The sequence below is a fragment of the Salvia splendens genome, chromosome 8 (genome assembly GCF_004379255.2).
Source record: "Salvia splendens isolate huo1 chromosome 8, SspV2, whole genome shotgun sequence".
Classification (NCBI taxonomy): Eukaryota; Viridiplantae; Streptophyta; class Magnoliopsida; order Lamiales; family Lamiaceae; genus Salvia; species Salvia splendens.
In genome coordinates, this window is record NC_056039.1 from 8,041,914 (window position 1) to 8,063,163 (window position 21,250).

A 21,250-nucleotide genomic window follows, 5' to 3' on the forward strand; every position below is an offset into this window, starting at 1 on the left:
GAATTATTTCTTGGAAGACCTAGATAACCGTTGACACAATTTTAAAATTTGGATACCTTATCTTCCAGAGAAATACGTGTATATTAATTATTTTCATATATACATTAAAGTAAATTATCACAGCATAGAGAGGCTTTGATGACGAAGATTGTGGGCCGAACAAGCAAAGAAATATTGATGCCGATTCTTGTGGGCCGTGCAAGCGAAGAAAAACCCCCATTTTACCTGTAATTGTCGCCTTCTAATTTTCTCTCAATCATATTTAATTATCAACTAATCTCTCAAGGAAGGCTAATTAATCAAATTATAAATTCCTTATAAAACTCTCCTTCCGTAAATACTCACTACACCACCACCACCACCACCACCACCACCTTCTTCATCTTCATTTTCATTTCATTTTTCACACACACACACACACTCAACAGTCAACAGCCATGACCAAGGACGTTGAACACGCGGCGCAGGAGTTCTCCGCCAAGGACTACCACGATCCGCCGCCGGCGCCGCTCGTCGACTTCAACGAGCTCACCAAATGGTCCTTCTACAGAGCGATGATCGCCGAGTTCATCGCCACGCTCCTCTTCCTCTACGTCACCATTCTCACCGTCATCGGCTACAAGCACCAGACCGATACCCTGGCCAGCGGCGACCAATGCGGCGGCGTCGGGATCCTCGGAATCGCCTGGGCGTTCGGCGGCATGATCTTCATCCTCGTCTACTGCACCGCTGGCATCTCCGGTAAGTCCAATTGCAAAATTAAAACCTCAAATCGACTGATCAGAATTGCAATTGACGCAATTGGAGGATTGCAGGAGGGCACATTAATCCGGCGGTGACGTTGGGGCTGTTTTTGGCGCGGAAGGTGTCGCTGATTAGGGCGGTTATGTACATGGTGGCGCAGAGTTTGGGGGCGATCTGCGGCGTAGGGTTGGTGAAGGCCTTCCAGAAATCCTACTTCAACAGATACGGCGGCGGCGCAAACCAGCTCGCAGAAGGGTACAACACGGGCGTCGGCTTAAGCGCTGAGATTATCGGCACCTTCGTTTTGGTCTACACTGTTTTCTCAGCCACTGATCCCAAGAGAAGTGCACGAGACTCCCATGTTCCCGTAAGCATACAATAATTTGCCATGCACTCACCCCACTTTATGTCTTTACACGAGATATTAGTTTTAATAAGTGGATTAAAAAATTGAATAATCTAAAAAAATATTGAATTTTATGATTTAATATTTCAATTCCAAGGGCGTACCAAAATTTATGATTTAAATGATTATTATCTTAAATTTATTAAAACTGAATTTAGGTGTTGGCGCCACTTCCTATTGGATTTGCTGTGTTCATGGTTCACCTGGCCACCATCCCCATCACCGGAACTGGCATCAACCCTGCCCGGAGTTTCGGTGCCGCCGTCATCTACAACCAGGAAAAAGTCTGGGATGACCAGGTAATGAATTCATTTCACATTTGTTTGAAATGAGTGCATATATTCTAGAGTAACTAATTTTACTAAGATATACTACAGGTCAAGAACAAATATATGTAGTTTGAAATTTTGCATTAATAATTTTTCTAAATACAGTGGATTTTCTGGGTTGGACCATTCGTCGGAGCCGCCATTGCTGCGTTCTACCACCAATTCATATTGAGGGCAGGAGCCATTAAAGCTCTGGGATCTTTCAGAAGCAATGCCTGAGAATTAATATATGGATGGGATTAATTACGCACGAATCTTAATTATATAATTATGGGAGGAGAAAATTTCAGTCATGCACATTGTAAATATCCAAACCTACTGTCTTTTTTTTTTCTATATTTCATCCATTGTAATTTCTTTGGCTTCCTTGTACTGAAGATTTGTTGTATTTTCTCCTTTTGATCATTAATAAATTCCTTTTAAAGTTATTGTCTTGCCATCTTCCATTCTTCAGTTTCCCATTTCCTTTGGTGTAAATCTTTAATTTCCAAGAAATGCAAATAATGATATATATATATATATATATATAGGGTCATGATCTATGGCAAACACCTCTTAACCATATAACTAGAGAACAAATAATAGCCACAAGATCAAAAAAATCAAGGGCTAATATTAATTTTCGAATTTAATGAGATATTAGCTCCCTCAATCACAAATTTACTCCATAATAACAAGTCAGGGGTATTATTGTCATTGCAGACCGAATTAAATCCAAAATCATGTTAGGTGCAAAATTGAATTCATTGAGAAACGGCGATGAGAGGGAAGGCGAGTAGGAGGATGAGGTTGCGGAGGAGGCGGCTGATTTTGATGCATCATCAGCAGCAACGCCGTCGCCAGTTCCGCGGTCGCCGTGGCACTCGCCGATGCCCGATAACTGCGATGCCTTGCAGCGGTAGGGTGGAAATTGGCGCAGTTAGCTAAACAATAGGCGTGGAGTTCGAATTCTGTGGATTTGTAACGAATTTGCTGGCCGATCTCGATGCGGAGATGCTGGAAATTAGGGCGGGCGATGATGAGGAGATGATGTTTTTTTTGCTTAGTTTAAAGTTGATTCATAAAATTCACAAAAGGCAGTGAGTTTTGATTGCCCTGAGTTTGAGGCATTCGGGTTTATTTGCATTAGTTTTGATTATGTATGAAATGAAGGCAATCAATTATTATATGTGAATTGTGATTACTTCAATTTAGATTAAATGATTTCTACAGATTTATTTATATAATATAAAAGAATTATTATTTAAAAGAAAGAAAGAAAAACCAAGTTTCACTCTTGTTCACAAAACACTTCACTCTTGTTCAGAAAACACTTCACTCTTGTTCACAAAACACATCACTCTTATTCTGATTTTACTTCACTCTTGTTCACAAAACACATTACTCTTATTCTGATTTTACTTCACTCTTGTTCAGAAAACACTTCACTCTTGTTCACAAAACACATCACTCTTATTCTGATTTTACTTCACTCTTGTTCACAAAACACATCACTCTTATTCTGATTTTACTTCACTCTTATTCACAAAACACTTTACTCTTGTTCACAAAACACTTCACTCTTGTTCAGAAAATACTTCACTCTTGTTCACAAAATACATCACTCTTATTCTGATTTTACTTCACTCTTGTTCACAAAACACATCACTCTTATTCTGATTTTACTTCACTCTTGTTCACAAAACACATCACTCTTATTCTGATTTTACTTCACTCTTGTTCAGAAAACACTTCACTCTTGTTCAGAAAACACTTCACTCTTGTTTACAAAACACATCACTCTTATTCTGATTTTACTTCACTCTTGTTTACCAAACACATCACTCTTATTGTGATTTTACTTCACTCTTGTTAACAAAACACATCACTCTTATTGTGATTTTGTTAACAAAACACATCACTTTTATTCTGATTTTACTTCACTCTTGTTAACAAAACATATCACTCTTATTCTGATTTTACTTCACTCTTGTTTACAAAACACATCACTCTTATTCTAATTTTACTTCACTCTTGTTAACAAAACACATCACTCTTATTCTGATTTTACTTCACTCTTGTTTACAAAACACATCACTCTTATTGTGATTTTACTTCACTCTTGTTTACAAAACACATCACTCTTATTGTGATTTTACTTCACTCTTGTTTACAAAAGTGATTGTTGGAATGAATTTGATATTCCTTCTTCTTCTTGGCAGATTTTCACTTCTTCGCACCTGGTGTTTTTATGTTTTTCATGTTTTTTTATGAATAGCTAAAGTGACTTCAATTACAATATGGTTAAGCGTATCAACAATACTATTACGATATTAATTAAAAACTAATTTGTACACAGCTTTCGCAGAAACCAAAATCAAATGGATCAGCTGAAGCCAAGTCCGCTCAATTCAAGGCCGATGATGCCGATCAGCTTCATCGAGAGAGCCGCCACCGTCTACGCCGACTGCACCTCCATCGTCTACGGCTCCACCACCTACAGCTCGCACCGCCACTCAATCGCGGCGGATCTCGACGGAACGCTCCTGATCTCCCGCTCCTCCTTCCCTTACTTCATGCTCGTGGCGATCGAGGTCAGCCGCCTCCTCCGCAACCTCATCCTCCTACTCGCCTTCCCTCTCATCGCCGTTTCTCAATGAATTCAATTTTGCACCTAACATGATTTTGGATTTAATTCGGTCTGCAATGACAATAATACCCCTGACTTGTTATTATGGAGTAAATTTGTGATTGAGGGAGCTAATATCTCATTAAATTCGAAAATTAATATTAGCCCTTGATTTTTTTGATCTTGTGGCTATTATTTGTTCTCTAGTTATATGGTTAAGAGGTGTTTGCCATAGATCATGACCCTATATATATATATATATATATATATATATAGGGAGATGATCAAAATAAGTATGTGTTTAAATCCAGAAATGCAGACCAAATCTTGGCCCTAGGATTAGATGATCTAATGGTCAATAATTAACCAAAAACACGGAAGGTCATAATTAAGCAATTTTAGGTCATATTATAATATTTGGGTTTAATGTCATGCTAAGATCGTTTTAGGTCATGCTTTGTTAGCATGACCTAAAAATTACCTAATTATGACCTAAAAGTGACCTAATTATGATATTGTTCTGCGTTTCTGTATTTAAATCTAGTTTTGCATAGATCAAAACCCTATATATATATATATATATATATATATATATATATATATAGGTTCATGATCAATTGAGATTTTTTAGGCTAATTGAGAAATGAGATGAAACATCAGCCACCCATTTTTATTAAATGAGTGGTCCAGATTTTACCACACAAAAAATATTTTTAGATTAATTTATTATGAAAGGGCAGAAGGGTACTTTCATATTTTAATTAGGGGATTCTGGTGAGGGTGCTGGTGTATGTCGGCTTCGACAATGGTGGCTTCCAGCGCTTTCAGCGCGCTCCCGATCTCTGCGAAGAGCTCCGGCCGATCGACGCCTTGATCTGCTCCGATCCGTCTTCAATCTGATCGATGATCACCTCGTCGATCTCGCTCGGCACGCCGCTGCTGATTTTGATCGCCTCCTTCGTCCTCTGCCGCTGCTCCTTCACGTGATCCACCACGTGCCCCAATAGCGCCGCCTTGTCCATCTACATTGATCAGAATCGATCAATTTAGTGAGAATTTTTAGGTTCATGATCAATTGAGATTTTTTAGGCTAATTGAGAAATGAGATGAAACATCAGCCACCCATTTTTATTAAATGAGTGGTCCAGATTTTACCACACAAAAAATATTTTTAGATTAATTTATTATGAAAGGGCAGAAGGGTACTTTCATATTTTAATTAGGGGATTCTGGTGAGGGTGCTGGTGTATGTCGGCTTCGTGATGTCGGCTTCGACAATGGTGGCTTCCAGCGCTTTCAGCGCGCTCCCGATCTCTGCGAAGAGCTCCGGCCGATCGACGCCTTGATCTGCTCCGATCCGTCTTCAATCTGATCGATGATCACCTCGTCGATCTCGCTCGGCACGCCGCTGCTGATTTTGATCGCCTCCTTCGTCCTCTGCCGCTGCTCCTTCACGTGATCCACCACGTGCCCCAATAGCGCCGCCTTGTCCATCTACATTGATCAGAATCGATCAATTTAGTGAGAATTTTGATTCGATTTTAATTTGATTTTGATTTTGATTTTGATTTAATTCGAGAGAGAGGGAAAAATACCTTTTCGAATTTGGGGATGAGTTTGCGGAGAGTGGAGAGCTGAGCGTTGATTCTGTCTCTGCGGCGTTTCTCGACTTCGCTATGGCTTTTGGGGGCGGAAGTGGAGGCGGGAGGGAGGAGCCACAGCGGTTCGTCGGTGTGATTGAGGATTGGCCAGTAGCAATTTTCCATTGACACGCTTCAAATCGTTGCTGGAGATCGTCTCCGACGAGATCTGCAACAAGGCGAGCTCGTGCGCGCTGAAGCTGCTGATGCAGATGCTGGAGGCGTCGAAGAAGTCGAGGCTGAAGGCGATCAAGGCCGGTGCGATCTGCATGTTGGTGGAACTACGACCAGAATCGAGCAGATCTAAATGCGATAGGATTATGCAATTGATCAATTTTGCTTTTGTTACAGTGTTTGTCAGTTGTTGACATTTGATATATAAGCTAGTGACACTATGATAACTATGGTGCATATCGTGTCAACGGCACATACATGTCATGTCAACTACGGTACATATCGTGTCAACTATACATACAAGCCATGTCAACTGTGTTACAAGCCATGTCAACTACACGTACAACCATGTCAACTGCACATAGAAACCATGTCAACAACAATTATAAGTCATGTCAACTAGACATACAAGCCATGTCAACAATCCGACACATTAAAACACAAAATGACACTTATACCCCCGTGTTGACATAATGTGATAGCTGTTGACATTTAGTTAATCTTGTGGATTAGTGGTTGATATTGCATCTCATTTCTCAATTTAGCTAAATAATCTCAACCTAACAGGACCCTATATATATATAGATATAGAGGTGTGATCAAATACAAACTCTCTAAAATACAAACTATACAAACTATATTACCGAAGTGTACAAATTCTGTCACCGGAGTGTACAAATTATGTCAACGGAGTGTACAAATTCTGTCACCGGGGGTCGATGTCAACGGAATGTACAAATTATGTCACCGGGGGGATGTACGGAGTGTACAAATTCTGTCGACGGGGGTGTCCAAATTCTGATTTTTCGATGTCAAAATGTTGACATTAGAAAAATCTCTTATATTAACAATTGATTAATTGTATTAAGTGAGTATGATTAAAGTTTGTATAGTTTGTATTTTAGAGAGTTTGTATTTTATCACACCTCTATATATATATATATATATATATATATATATATATGTTAATTTGAAAATTTGTAAAGACTATAATCATCATTAATTAAATACTACTCCCCAATTACCCCAGTTACCACGGGGGGCGAACATGGGCGCGCCAACTAGTTGGCCCAGACACGGCTCTTGGGCGCAGGCCGCAACGCCCTATTGCAGCGGCCGAGAGCCGCGACTCTGCCCAACTTTTTTTTTGAATTTTCTTATTTATTTCCTATAAATATACACATTCCTATAATTTTTATTCAAATTAAATTAAAATATACCAACAATTGATAAAATAATTAGATTTGTGGCTATGGCTTGTCCACTATTAGGGTGGACAGGTTTTTTTGTGGCTCTGGACAAGTTTTTGTGGCTCGGGCTTGGGCATGGTCTTCTTATTATGGACACCCTAAGTATATCGGTCATGCCCAACATTGTTTTCTTAATTGCGAGGGAGATACTAAAGAGTACTAATTGAATATTGGAATATATCTAGAAGCTAGTAATTCACACGTTCCTTTATAATTGAATCATTTTCTATTTTGGTAAGTTCCCTCATAGTGTAGATAGTATATAAGTAATAATTTTCGCACTTTTACTTTACAATTTCTTACTTTATTCTCTTCACTTTATTTACTTTCTATTTTATTCTCTCCACTTTTTCTCTCTCTTACTTTTTTATTTTTCAACGAAACACACTAAACATCCATTTCTTAAATTATGGATCTGAAAAATTTCGCATCAACTGTGAGGAACATAGGATGCAACAAAAATTCTTGACTTTGGGATCACTGCAATGATATTATAGCAATCATAATACTTTTCACTATGCTAAAATTTAATGCTTATACGTTTAAAAAAATATGCTCAATTTGTTATTTGTTTCCGTCCTAACAAGAGTGCTCATTCTCATTTAGGAATTATCCTTTAGATTTTTATTTAATCTTTTCACTTATTTACCACTGTATCTTTTATGCACTAACCTACATATTCCTACAAAATAAGGGTTTTGATTTTATATTCCATGTCCATATAAAGCGATCACACTATATAAAACATAGGTGTTGATATTGTTGTAGTACACCATGAATCTGAAGGGGTTGGTAGTAGAAGCGTGCATCAAATTGACCACATAATAATTCTAATCTATTTATCAGATTATTTAGACAAAATCTATTCGCATAATTCTTACATGTATAATGTTCATAACTTGAATTTAATCATGCTTTAGCGTAATTGAAACCTAAAACATGCTTACAACGGAATTAGCCAATTTACCTCGTTGATTCTCCAAAGAATCGAAGTTGGCTAGCGTCTTCTCCACGTGAAGATCTTGAGTACTAAACCACGGATCTTCTGGCTGGTTCCCGGACTGTACGCTGATATCAGTGTGAGCTGATCTCACCAGAGTACTAGGACTTAAATAAAGAAGACAGAATTCCCTCATAGAGGAGAGCTGGAAAAATCGTCCCTCTTGAAGAAAGAGAGGGGGAAGAAAATTATGATGACAATTAAGTCTATTTTCTGTCTCCTTTATTCTCCTATTTATATTAAGTCACATATTGGGCCCAGTCAAGGATCTATGGAAGAATTTGGATATGACCTCCCCAATTAGTTTTTTACTAATTAAATTGAACCCACAATTTAATATAAGCTTATATTGGAATATTACGAGCAGCCACTACAGAAGTAATATTGCACTGCCCCTCCAAATCCGAAATTACAAGTATTCCGGGTTTCAATTTGTTTGTCGTTCATTTCTTGTGCTTAAGATAGAAACATCCATTAATTAATTAATGTCTGCTATGAACTTAATTAATTAATATATTATTAACTCCAAGAGTGGACGCCTGCCATTGCGTTGACGCCCCCGGAATTCCCGTTTAATACATTAAATGTTTTTTTTCGGTTCCTATATATACATCCCGTTAACTTCATTTCATTCGCACCACTTGTATTAACAAGTTTCTCTCTCTCTAAATTTCTTTTATATATCCGTAATGGCCGGTAGTAGTAGTGGTAGTGGTGGTGGTAGTGGTAGTGGTGGCGATGGGCATTATGAACACATGATGCAGATGATACACGCACGTGTGCGGGAGGTGTTTCCGTATGACGTGGCAGTGCAGTGGGAAGTCCGTATGACGTGGCAAGAGGTGTTTTTGGGAATTCCGCACCACTGCTGATGCTCTTATGACGTGGCAATGCAGTGGGAAGTCCGTATGACGTGGCAAAAGGTGTTTTTGGGAATTACGCGGAGAATTCCGCCGGGAATTCCGCGCCACTTTTGATGCTCTTAGTCTCTAATAAATGCGGCAAATAACGACCTAAGGCCATCCACAACGCTGTCTCTATACCGTCTCTTAACTACTATTTGAGCACTATTTGAGGGTCCCACTGTCCTTTTTTCCTCCATCCCTTAACTAAGGGACGGAACCTGCAACGCTCCGTCTCTTAACCGTCTCTATACCGTCCCTTAATTACTATTCATTCAATTTCATTTTTTATTTTTTTTCCCAACAAATTCAATTAAAAAACAAACTTCATTAAAAATAAAATAACATCACAACATAAAAAAACAACTTAAAATACTAAAAAAATAAAAATGACATAATTTAAAATACAATTTTATAGAGACAACCAAAAATGAGTTAGTCCCACATCGAAAGTGTAACATAAACATTCAAGGATGTCTCTATAAAAGAGAGAAACCAAGAATGAGTTTGTCCCACTTTCAACCAAGAATGAGTTTGTCCCACATCGAAAGTGGAACATAAAACATTCAAGGATGTCTCTATAAAAGAGAGACAACCAAGAATGAGTTTCTCTCACTTTCAACCAAGAATGAGTTTGTCCCACATCGAAAGTGGTACATAAAACATTCAAGGATATCTCTATAATAGAGAGACAACTAAGAATGAGTTTGTCCCACATCAAAAGTGGAACATAAAACATTCAAGGATGTCTTTATAAAAGAGAGACAACCAAGAATGAGTTTGTCCCACATCGAAAGTGGAACATAAAACATTCAATGATGTCTCTATAAAAGAGAGACAACCAAGAATGAGTTTGTCCCACATCGAAAGTGGAACATAAAACATTCAAGGATGTCTCTATAAAAGAGAGACAACCAAGAATGAGTTTGTCCCACATCGAAAGTGGAACATAAAATATTCAAGGATGTCTTTATAAAAGAGAGACAACCAAGAATGAGTTTGTCCCACATCGAAAGTGGAACATAAAACATTCAAGGATGTCTCTATAAAAGAGAAACAACCAAGAATGAGTTTGTCCCACATTGAAAGTGGAACATAAAACATTCAAGGATGTCTCTATACAAGAGAGACAACCAAGAATGAGTTTGTCCCACATCGAAAGTGGAACATAAAACATTCAAGGATGTCTCTATAAAAGAGAGGCAACCAAGAATGAGTTTCATAAATTCGCAAGCCCATCAAATATATATGGGCTATCACGAATTTCTTGTATTCATTTATTTGTAAAAATTATTTTTAAATATAAAAACAATTTTTATAAATAAAAAGTATTTTTTTAAAAAATTCGATTTTTATAAAAAAAATTGAATTATTGCGTTAGCGTGACGACGCCCACTCGCGGGCTAGCGAGTGGGCGTCACGCACGCATGGGGACGAGCCAGTTGTCCCTGGCGCGTGGCGGGACATCTCGTCCCGTGTCTCGCCGAGACGGGCTACGAGACGGGCGCGGGCTAGGGACGGGATGTACGCTGCAATGCGTCCCGCGGGGGACCCGTCTCTCCGAGACGAGACACGTGCCCGGCGCGGGACGCGTTGTGGATGGTCTAAAACAATTTGGCAATTCGAGACAAATAAAAGCGTACCAGAAAAAAAAGGTTTATATCCTGTTAGTGATGTGACTAATTTTCAATCACTAGTGCATCAATTTTCCATCAGTACTTTTTGACATATTCCTAAAATATGCCAAATCTATCATACTTTTCCTTCCTTTCATCTCTCTCATCTCTCTTGGATTATGGAGTAGCATTATATTCAATGGTAAGAGCGTCAATCCGCTCGAGGCCCAAAATTAATAAACTGATTCATCAAGCCCATTTCTGCGCGTAATTGAATCAGCAGAGAGAGCTGAAAAAACTAGAATTTGTTTTCGATGGAGGTTCGAGACGACGGCGACGCTCAATCGCGCTATCATCAGGAGCAGCAATCGCAGCCCACACCCTCCTCCAAGCAACTCCAGTCTTCTCCCAATCATATCGATACCAATTCCGTCACCCAAAGGTCCACTCTCGATTCCTTTTTTCTGAGTGTTCAAGTGCGTCTTTTCAATAATTTTCAATTTACGGGGAATTCTTTTGTAAGGGATTTTCGGGATTACTGCGTTTCTTTTTTGCCAAATTCTCAATAAAATGAATCGAGTCGCGTGCTATTTTATCATAGGAATGTGTTTTGCAGGTTGCAAAAGGAGCTCATGGCTCTAATGGTATGTCCATTTCATATCAAAATTCAAAAAGAGTATCACTTATTTCTTGATTTTCATCTGTGTATCACACACACACTGACACAAGTAGAAGTTTTGTTCCTGATAAGGAGAAAGGAATTCAAATTTGTCTGTAAAAGTGTTATGCTCTTATCATTTTAGAAGTTGAGAAAGAATGCAAACAATTCAAACTTTACCATCTCATTGTTTAATGATCAGTAGCTGATTTCATCCCTCCTAGCTATTTTCTGCTAATCTTGCTATATCTTTATCGATGCCATAAATACTTGCTAGTTGGGTAATTAGTTGATGATTAGAAAGTGAAGAAAGAATAAAGTGGAAGAGATTAAAAGTGTTTTTTTTTGCTAAAAAATATGAAATGACTCAATTATAGTGGGACAGAGGGAGTATTATGATGTTGATTGGATCCTTTTCTTTTAACAAGTTGAAGATGCTAGAGAATTTTCTTTTCCTCACTTTAGTTTCCTTTAGTATAAATTTGGTAAAATTTAGAATTAGATTTCATGTTTCAACAACAATGGCACTATCAGCTTCATAATGAAGATACAGATCATACGTGTTTAATTTGAGTGAGTAACACTTAAAGAACATAGTATTATTTCATGAAGACTTAATTTATCTTTTGGGCTAAGCCAAACAACTAATACTACAGTTTAGTTCAATTTAAACTTCTGAATGAACCATAGCATGCATTAAATATCCTATTTGCTCCATTTATATTCATTATTCAGACAGTGGAGTTGATGTGTTACATGAGGTAAAAAAGTAATGGTGTTACATGAGGTAAGGCAGCGGAGTTGATGTGTTACACTCATTTCTTCGTTTGCAGCATCTCGTGGTAACCTTGGCTATTTTAGCTTGATGTTTAACAATCTGTAGTCCCAACCAGACATGCCTGTGCTCTGTTAAGTAGTATTTGGTCTTCAATTGCTATCTCTGTTTGTGAACTTATAAGTATTATTACGTAACATAGATGACAGGTGGAGATTTGGGAGTATCTGCCTTCCCCGACGGGGATAGCATATTTGCATGGACTGGCACAATTGAAGGTGGTAAAGGAACTATGTATGATGGTCTGTCTTACAAACTTTCACTGCGCTTTCCAGTAGATTATCCTTTCAAGCCTCCTCAAGTCAAGTTTGAGACGACATGCTTCCATCCGAATGTTGATCAGTTTGGGAATATTTGTTTAGATATTCTTCAGGTAACCTTCTTGTTTGCTTATTGCATCAGTGTCAAAAATTACAGATTTATTTGCTTTATCCCAAATTTTCTGACTTGATTTCCTTGTTACAGGACAAGTGGTCTTCAGCATACGATTGCAGAACGATTCTCTTGTCTATACAGAGTCTACTAGGAGGTCATAATGGCGTTGCTTTCTTAATTTTCTGCTGGTTCTTTTGTGGATGTATAGTCTTATCTTATGCTCGCATTGTCATGTGCAGAACCGAACACTGAGAGCCCTCTCAATGCGTCTGCTGCTTTACTCTGGAAGAACCAGGAAGGTTTGTTGCAATTTGCATTTCATTCCTGAACTCGACTCTGTTGTGCATTGTACTGAGAAATGCGGTTTGTACAATTTTCGTTTGCAGAGTACAGAAAAACAGTGCGCAAACATTACATGGCTACTGGAGATTCATTGGAAAACTGACTAAAATTGCAGTAATAAACTTCATAAAGGAAGATCATAATCTATCACTCTGGAAATATTAGGCTTGGTGGACTGTTATTTCTTTCACAGAAATGTTTTTTTTATCCTTTTATTAGTAGATCAGTGCTCATCAAATTGTAATCAAACCATGATTTTATTTGTGGCATCTGTTTAATGTATGCTTGTCAAATCAAGCAACTTTTGGCGGTTTAACTTTAGAGCATCCACATCCTTGCTCTTACGCAAGAGCACGAATGTGGGTCCGGACTCACCTTTATTCATTTTTAATTCTCTGCTCTTCCTGAAGAGCACAACACCCACATCTGGGGGTATTTAATGTAAAAAAATGGATGATGAATGTGAGTATTTATAGATGATTTAATGATAAAAAATGAAAAAAATGGCCATAGTTTTGGGATTTTTTTTTTCCGGATTATTTTCGATTTTATACGAATCTAAAAAATTTTAATGATAAAAAATGACGCTCAATCACGCAGGGGCGATTGGACATCACCGCCCAACCAGAAGCTGCCATGTCGCATGCTCGCTGGCAAGGACGGTGCTCTTCGGCAAGAGCACGTCTGTGCCGACGACAAGAGCACAGCGGCGAGCACGTCACTCGCCGTGCCGACGACACGGCTCCTGCTCTTAGCTGCGGATGTTCTAATCTAGGGTTTCTTGCAGCTATTTACTCTTGAGAGTACTACTATAAATGGAGGTAGTGTTTGTCCAAGTCATTCTCTGTTTTCATCTTTGTCACTATCAATAGCTATTTTTAGAGGTTGTTGAAGTGGAAACCAGATATTACAGTCAAAATCTCAAATGAAGAGGAAGTTTAATTTGATTTGACGGATTAAACCTTGATAAGTATGATTACTAACATTTTATTCCCCAATAATCTTTATTGTGTTCATTTGTATGATATTAATGTATATTTAGATTTAGTAGTATTAAAAATAAACATGAAAAGTAGAATGAACGCCGGTCATTGGCGTCAATAACGGTAAACCGCTGACCTCCTCCTGCACCACTAAACACAACTAAACAAAGGCAAGAATGGCGGGAAAGAGAAGGCTGACTCTCTCTATCTCTCTCTTCATTCCCCCCAACAAATCTAGTATCGCCCTCAATCATCAAAAACAAAAAAATTCAAACAAGATGAGCGTGTACGACATTCTGTTCAGGGTAGATTCCATCTGCAAGAAATACGAAAAATACGATATTGAGAAGCAGCGCGATCAGAATGCCTTCTCCGACGACGCCTTCGCCCACCTCTACTCCACCTTCGACTCCCAAATCCACCTCGCTCTCAAGGTTTCCCCACCATCTTTTTTCGCCATAAAAAAATCTTCTTTTTCTTTCCAAATAAATTACTTATTGGGATCTGATTTTCGTCTCCAGAAATCGAAGTTTGCTGCGTATGAGACGGACAGGGCGACCGTGGTGGCGTTGTATGCAGAGGTTCGGCGCATCAAGGCCAGGCTCATGGATGAAGTGCCTAAGTTGAGGAAACTTGCTCAAAGGAAGGTTGTTTTTTTTGTCTTAGCCTTTTTGTTCTGTTTCTTGTTGTAACATCTTATGTTTGTCATTATTAAAGTGTTGAACAAACATACATGCTGTTTTTGGACAAAATCAACAGGACAAAGGAAAAAAAGAGATAAGAGAAATTGATTGGATCATAATGCATGACATGTTTGAATCTTCATGAGTTCACTGTATACCTTGTAAGATAACAAGAAATAAATTATAGTACTACTATGTTAGCTCAAACAAAACAAGACTTCGCCTAGAACAAAAGAGCAAGAGATGAAGAGGGCAAAAGCCTATATCGACTTGAAAGATATTCGACAGCATTATGCAGCGATTCTACATGAATGCAGCATTAGTCGCTTACGTGTAAGCATTTTGCAACTGTTGATTCTCCACTTCTGTACAGGTGAAAGGTATGTCTAAGGAAGAACAAGAAGCTCGCATTGAGCTGGTTCTCACGATTCCTTACCGAATCCAAGCGATACACGATGGCAATAGAGGTGGTCCAGCCACAGAAATATTTGGTTCATCATCCAATAAGCACATCAAATTTGACTCTGGTGATTGCATTTGCTGTAGAATCTTCGTTCATAGAGCTCTCTTGTCATCTTCTTGTAACTTCCTCCTTTTTTTAATGTCAGATGGGAAAATGGATGATGGTTACTTTGAACAATCTGAGGAATCGAGCCAGTTTAGGCAGGAATATGAAATGAGGAAAAAAAAGCAGGCTTGTAGTCTCTCCACTCTTTCTTGTTATTACATAGGAAAATAAAGTCACACGATGCAATCTTCTTCACGTGGTTTGATTCGTTCTTGTAGGATCAAGGTCTTGAGGTGATATCAGAGGGGTTAGATACATTAAAGAATTTGGCAAAGGATATGAATGAGGTCTACTCGGAGCTACCACTTCTTTTCCATGTTCTGCAGTTCAAAGAGAAGACTAATACAAATATGATTCGTGTGTGCAGGAAATGGATAGGCAGGTCCCCTTGATTGATGAGATTGACACGAAGGTTCGGTTATTATCTGTTTTTCTATGGACTAGACAGTAGAGTAATTCTCTAACATGATTTTTTTGTTCAGGTAGATAAGGCATCAAGTGATCTCAGGCATACTAATGTCAGGCTGAAGGAGACACTTACAAGGGTATAATCAATTCATCTCCTTACACCAAGTAACGTTTCGTGATCTTTTTGGAGTTTCAGTTTATCAGAAACATGAAATTTGTGGCAGGTGAGGTCGTCTAGGAACTTCTGCATCGATATAGTTTTGATTATCATTCTTCTGGGAATCGCAGCCTATTTATACAAGTGAGTCAGTCTTATAGTCTAAGATAGATGCAAATTATATCATTTCAACACATGTTGTTGACTACATAGTGAAATTATTTGACATTAAATGGTATGATATGGGATCGTATCATAACAGTTTAGTGTTTCTTTGATGAATGCAGTGTGTTGACCTATTAACCAAGGCATATGGTTCTTGAAGACCTGGAGTTTCCTCTATCACATGTATGTTTGGTAGTATGTCAATTGTTATAATCATAATAATTTATGCCTAATAAATCTTGTTGGCACATTCTGTTGGAATTAGCTCGATTGAGCTATTGATTCAGGACTACAATACAAATACTTATCCAAGAGTCCATAACTCAACAGGAGATAGTATGTGTTGAATAATTGTGGAGAAACCAATTCCAAACAATAGAGTATTGATCCCGACAATTGTCTTCACTTGACTAGTTTTGCTTTGTATGCTTCATAACTAATCGATTTCACCATCAAGTAATTTCAAACTTTCCCTGTTCTTCATGATTTAATTGCAACAGATAATAAGCCTGTATACTAATGGAAGCATATCTATCTTGTATAAAGATTGAAGGCCAATGTTTTATGCAGATCAAGAGTTGATTTATGATTCAGAATGGGTTTCAGGGAAATTATAAAGATAGAAGAGAATAAAACAAGATCACATTATTTTCAATATTATTCAACATGAAACCAGACAACATGATACAAACACAAACTTCAGAATTTGGAAACTGCAAACACACAATCAACAACGGCACAAAAGGAGGCGTCTTATTAAATTGAGAGACGTGGAGACTATCATCCCAGCTATATATATTGTTGTGTCAAGGGGCAATGTAGAAAGTTATGTTGTAATGGGTTCAGCATATCTTGGCCCTGCATGCTGATGCTGGGATTGGACGAATATCTAGACTTGCACACATTCTGGCCGTAAGTGGCAGCTACCAACGGCCCTCCAAAGGTGATGAGGTCCACATTTGGTTGATCAAGATCCATTGTTGGTGTAGTGGAAGCGGCGTTATGGTTGATTGGGTTGGGAGTAGTAGTTAGGGAGAGAGGATGAAGGCCGGCTAGTAGTGAAACTATGAGATTGTATTCATGTGATTTGAGATATTCTGAAAGCATGTCTGGAGCTGCAGAATCATGATTCATGGAGTTCTCTTTCTTTGACATGTTGCCTTTGTGACGAATGCGGCAGAGCACCCAGTCATCCAGCTAAGAGGAACAGGGATAGACTTAGCTGAACAACATGCATATTTATAATTATATATATGGGTGTGTGATGAATTTGGTAACTTACTCTCATTGAGCCAGCAGTGGATCTGGAGGGATGGGAGGTGTCTGGGAGTCTGTACTCGGTCATGACCCAGTCTGTCCTGAGGCCACGAGGTGGCTTTCCCTTGTAGAAAACAAGGCCTTTCTTGACTCCTATCTTCCGCCTCGATCCCAAGGAGCTCCAAATAGGCTGATCCGTGCCAGTGGCCTTCCAGTATCCGGACGCGGCCGCCCTATTAGGCCTCCCACCCTTGGGATACTTTCTGTCCCGCGGGCTGAAGAAATACAGCTCCTCCTCATCTCCAAACATACTATTTCCTGCACATCAACAAACATAATTATCCATAACAGATAGGATATTGAAAGAAACATGAAAACGCACGAGGCAGATCCCAGGGATCGAAGGTGTAGAGGTGGATATCGGTGATGACGTTTGGTGGGAGAGGGAGGGACTTCATTTTCCTTTGGAGGTAGAAGGAGATGAGCTCCTCATCAGAGGGGTGGAATCTGATCCCAGGAGGGTATTGGCAACGATTGCGAATATCCTCCATGCAAAGTGAGAAGAACAGTGCCACTCCAGCTCCGCATTATATTGCTGCGTTGCCTTCGATGATCACATATTGATGTCATGAGATTAAACTTTTACTCTAATCTCTTACCGCAATAAAACTCTCTTCTTTTTATTTTTATTTTTATCTTATGTGCGTATCATTTAGCTTGTTCATAGTAGTTATTTTTTTTGTTAAGATTGCTGTCCTTTGTTCTCTTCTCTCAAGAGCGAATCTAGGAAACACAATTAATTCTTTTTTCTTCTTTTTAAATTCTACTATTTCTCTCCATGCAGTTAATCATATTCAATAAAAAAATGTCAACCTATCATTTCTATCTACATATCAGATCTTATTAAATTAAAAATATTAGGAATATATGATTATTCAGATGGTGATTAATGAAGTTTTCCGGCCATACTTATGGGTAGCCGACCCCAACTAAAATCGTCCTTTGTTGTCGTTGTGTTCACCATCTTTAAGAGCCTCCTGCAAAGTTTAATGTCCTAAACTAGTAATTCGATTTGTATGTATGTTTTCATTTATTATAGAATTGCAAGGAATTTTATCAGTGTTAATTTCAGAGTTTTATTGGTCGATAAAGACGAGTTGTTGTGATAGGCTAGCTGTTGAATTTTTTGCATGATAAAAATCTAAAAAATTCGTGGGATACGACGTAAAATATTTGATAATCATAATAGTGATGAATGAGCTCAATGTTGGCTTTGTCTTCACAAAATATATGATGAGAACTAAATATATACTCCAAGGTAGTTGAATCGTATTCCTTTTTTTATTGTCCTAAAATAGTTGAGTCATTTCTTTTTTTTTTTGAAAAAAAACTTAATCTTTTTGTCATACTTTACTCTCTCTTCATCCATCTTACTTTATTATTTACTCTCTCCGCTTTAAACTAACACATCAATTTCTTAAGTTATGTGCTCAAAAGAAATTCCCCATTACCTTGGGACGACATCAATTTCTTAAGTCATGTGCTCAAAAGAAATTCCCCATTACCTTGGGACGGAGGGAGTATGTGTGATGAAAAATATGATTAGAAGTTTGCATAGTTGTGTCCGAGCCCAAGTTAATCGAGATGTGATTAGAAATGTCGTATTGTGTGTGGTGTCAATGGAATGTAGTAAAATGGGGTTAAATGTTGCCGAATGGAATGGAAACGAATTAGGCTCTTTCCTAACTCTATCTTCATTCACTTTGCTGTCTGTATACATGTTTTAGAGCTCCTGGTTTATATTAATCATGTCATCCTTAACATAATGTAATTACTTTACTCTTTTTAGTATAATAGTAATTAAAATGTAATTGCATGGGAAATTGTGTGCTCAAGTACTTTTTTGTAACCTTACATGCTATGATACATACTTATATCATTATATTTGTTGTATCTATACTGAGGGTTATATCATATTTTGTGCCACCAATCTTGTTTTCATCGAATGAAAATTGTCAATTACGATCCAAGAAAATATCATTGCTTTTTATTTAGTTCATTGGCTTAATAATTAACGTACGTGTCCTTTAATGAAGTGCTTATCCTATCACAACAAATTTGACCGATAAACCGGACTCCATCTCTAAACCATTTACCAAGAATAACAAAAAAATTCTTGAAACCTGCTCTCGTGCTACTACAAGACAAGATACTCTAAAAACTACACTAAATAATTTTCTGAATTACTTCACCGTTCTCCATTAAACGTCTCATATTTCTTTATTTGGATCCAATATTTCTTTAACTTATTCTACTCACAATTATTATACTCCCCCGCCCCATAAAATTATGGATTTTTTTACATTTTCGTTCGTTCTATAAAAATAACCCTTTCTATTTTTTATTGCTTCTATCGTTCTAATAAGGTGGGCCTATAATGTATCAAATGTCCATATTTTCATGGGACGGATACTACTCCCTATGTCCTTTATAGTCGAGTTATTTTCTAGTATTTCGGGAAGTTTCTTTATTTTTGTGCCATTTTTATACATTAATTAACTCACTTTTTCTTCCCTACTTTATTCTCTCTCTTACTAATTTCTCTTTACTATATTAACTTTTCTACTTTATTCACTCAATTTTTTTCTTTCTCTTACTTTATCTACTTTTTACCTTCTCTAGCACACTAAACATCCATTTCGTAAAAATAGGCTTATATTTTACTGATTTTTTCACCTACTCTTTTACAAAAGTAAATAATTTATAAAACCCACCAGGTCAATCAAATATGAAACATCTATTGTAGATAGGAGGAAGTCCTATATATTACTCACGCAATCAAAATCTTGGGTAAATTGATTTTGTGACCTCCGAGTTTGAACCAATAATTTTCAGGAATAATCATAGGGGTGATGATGGGACAAGTTTGGGTCGGGTATTTCTTTCCCACTTTCATACCCATTTTAGAAAATCTACTTGGACATGATCCTAACCGGCAGGGTGGGCGAGGATTATTCCGTGGGGCTGAATCTGATCCAATTCACATCGCTAGTAGTACTGAATATCATTGTTAAACTAAATTAAATTGAAAATGGAGAATGATAGAGATGAATAAGAAATTAAATAACAAATTGACGATAAAAAAGTGAAGAAAATATTAAACATAAAATTTAAAATATTCCTTAAAACTAAAAAGGACAAAACGGGGAAAAAAGATTGAAGTTAATGCAAAAGTAACTCAAATATAATTAAGTCTTTGTCTAGAGACCCTGAGTATATATATTTTATGATCAGGTATCGAAAATATGTAAACTATATTTTATTAATTTATCCGGAGAAAGATTCTCTACCCTCTTACTTTATTGAGGAGAGATTATGTACCCGTATCATATCCATCTTGAAGTCGTGAATCCACACAGATATGAAATTATGAATTCACATATCCTAATCAACATGGGTAAAATTTTCATCCCTACACTAATAATCGTACACTTCCCGAAATTACTACAAACATTCAAAATGTAATTAATCTTGCATAATTTATAGTGTATTATCTGATATATTATCCACTAGATCATGCAAAGTATGTATGCATGAAAATATAAATTTATGAATCGACGTCGTCTTTAAATGTCAAATTCATTTTCTGCCCTCTCTGGACGTACTCAAACTTTTATCTTTTTGGATCATGTTTAAGGTAATAATAAAAAAGAATTCAACTTTTATAGTAATTAATTCTCAATGCGATTTTAAAATATTTTGCCCAAGGATATTTTTTTTAAGATCATGTTAAAACTGAAAAGCGAACTGGGCTTCTATGTGTCATGGGCGGGCCCAAAAAGGGCACAAAAAATCCAGTTGTCTTTTTTAGAAGGATTGTGAATTTCTTTTAGAATACTCCATATAATACAGTAATAAATACTCTGTATTTTGTAGGAAGAAATTTGTAGTAAGACCTCTCTTCACAATCCATCATTTTCATCTATATATCCATTAATTTCTAATTAAGTATCTCATCCTTTTTCGTGTTTTTTTTAATTTAATTTCTCCCATGCCAGTCTTAATACTATGACGAAGCTGACCACTATGATACTCTTTTCCCCACCCAATTAATTGGTGGTCTGAATCACCTAGCATAATACTACAAAAA

General features: G+C 37.4%; 5 protein-coding genes across 7 annotated transcripts; 3 read left to right on the forward strand and 2 right to left on the reverse strand.

Annotated features, from left to right (window-relative positions):
* Window positions 1-304: 304 nt before the first annotated feature.
* On the forward strand, window positions 305-1,907 carry LOC121745623 (aquaporin PIP2-2-like). The gene is made up of 4 exons (XM_042139604.1): window positions 305-741; window positions 816-1,111; window positions 1,309-1,449; window positions 1,585-1,907. Exons 1-4 carry the CDS (start codon window positions 438-440, stop codon window positions 1,696-1,698), a joined length of 855 nt encoding a protein of 284 aa, XP_041995538.1. The 5' UTR covers window positions 305-437; the 3' UTR covers window positions 1,699-1,907.
* Window positions 1,908-4,837: 2,930 nt separating this feature from the next.
* LOC121745689 (transcription factor bHLH51-like) lies at window positions 4,838-5,853 on the reverse strand. The gene is made up of 3 exons (XM_042139662.1): window positions 5,683-5,853; window positions 5,427-5,581; window positions 4,838-4,976 (listed from the first exon to the last, which is right to left on the reverse strand). The coding sequence occupies exons 1-3, from the start codon at window positions 5,851-5,853 to the stop codon at window positions 4,838-4,840; spliced, it is 465 nt and encodes a 154-aa protein (XP_041995596.1).
* Window positions 5,854-10,798: 4,945 nt separating this feature from the next.
* LOC121745281 (probable ubiquitin-conjugating enzyme E2 C) lies at window positions 10,799-13,195 on the forward strand. Of its 2 annotated transcripts, none has more exons than XM_042139122.1 (6): window positions 10,799-11,111; window positions 11,271-11,313; window positions 12,305-12,535; window positions 12,628-12,691; window positions 12,777-12,836; window positions 12,924-13,195. In XM_042139122.1, exons 1-6 carry the CDS (start codon window positions 10,984-10,986, stop codon window positions 12,980-12,982), a joined length of 585 nt encoding a protein of 194 aa, XP_041995056.1. In that variant the 5' UTR covers window positions 10,799-10,983; the 3' UTR covers window positions 12,983-13,195. The 2 variants fall into 2 exon arrangements, with proteins under 2 accessions (XP_041995056.1, XP_041995057.1); XM_042139123.1 differs by having other exon boundaries at window positions 10,800-11,111; window positions 11,286-11,313.
* An 826-nt stretch (window positions 13,196-14,021) lies between these two features.
* LOC121743909 (syntaxin-71-like) lies at window positions 14,022-16,131 on the forward strand. Of its 2 annotated transcripts, XM_042137296.1 has the most exons (10): window positions 14,022-14,296; window positions 14,384-14,509; window positions 14,919-15,072; window positions 15,154-15,239; window positions 15,332-15,400; window positions 15,481-15,525; window positions 15,596-15,658; window positions 15,746-15,822; window positions 15,966-16,026; window positions 16,109-16,131. In XM_042137296.1, exons 1-9 carry the CDS (start codon window positions 14,039-14,041, stop codon window positions 15,979-15,981), a joined length of 894 nt encoding a protein of 297 aa, XP_041993230.1. In that variant the 5' UTR covers window positions 14,022-14,038; the 3' UTR covers window positions 15,982-16,026; window positions 16,109-16,131. The 2 variants fall into 2 exon arrangements, with proteins under 2 accessions (XP_041993230.1, XP_041993229.1); XM_042137295.1 differs by lacking the exon at window positions 16,109-16,131 and having other exon boundaries at window positions 15,966-16,084.
* Window positions 16,132-16,632: 501 nt separating this feature from the next.
* LOC121745690 (NAC transcription factor 32-like) lies at window positions 16,633-18,624 on the reverse strand. The gene is made up of 4 exons (XM_042139663.1): window positions 18,612-18,624; window positions 17,483-17,680; window positions 17,126-17,418; window positions 16,633-17,040 (listed from the first exon to the last, which is right to left on the reverse strand). The coding sequence occupies exons 1-4, from the start codon at window positions 18,622-18,624 to the stop codon at window positions 16,633-16,635; spliced, it is 912 nt and encodes a 303-aa protein (XP_041995597.1).
* Window positions 18,625-21,250: the final 2,626 nt, after the last annotated feature.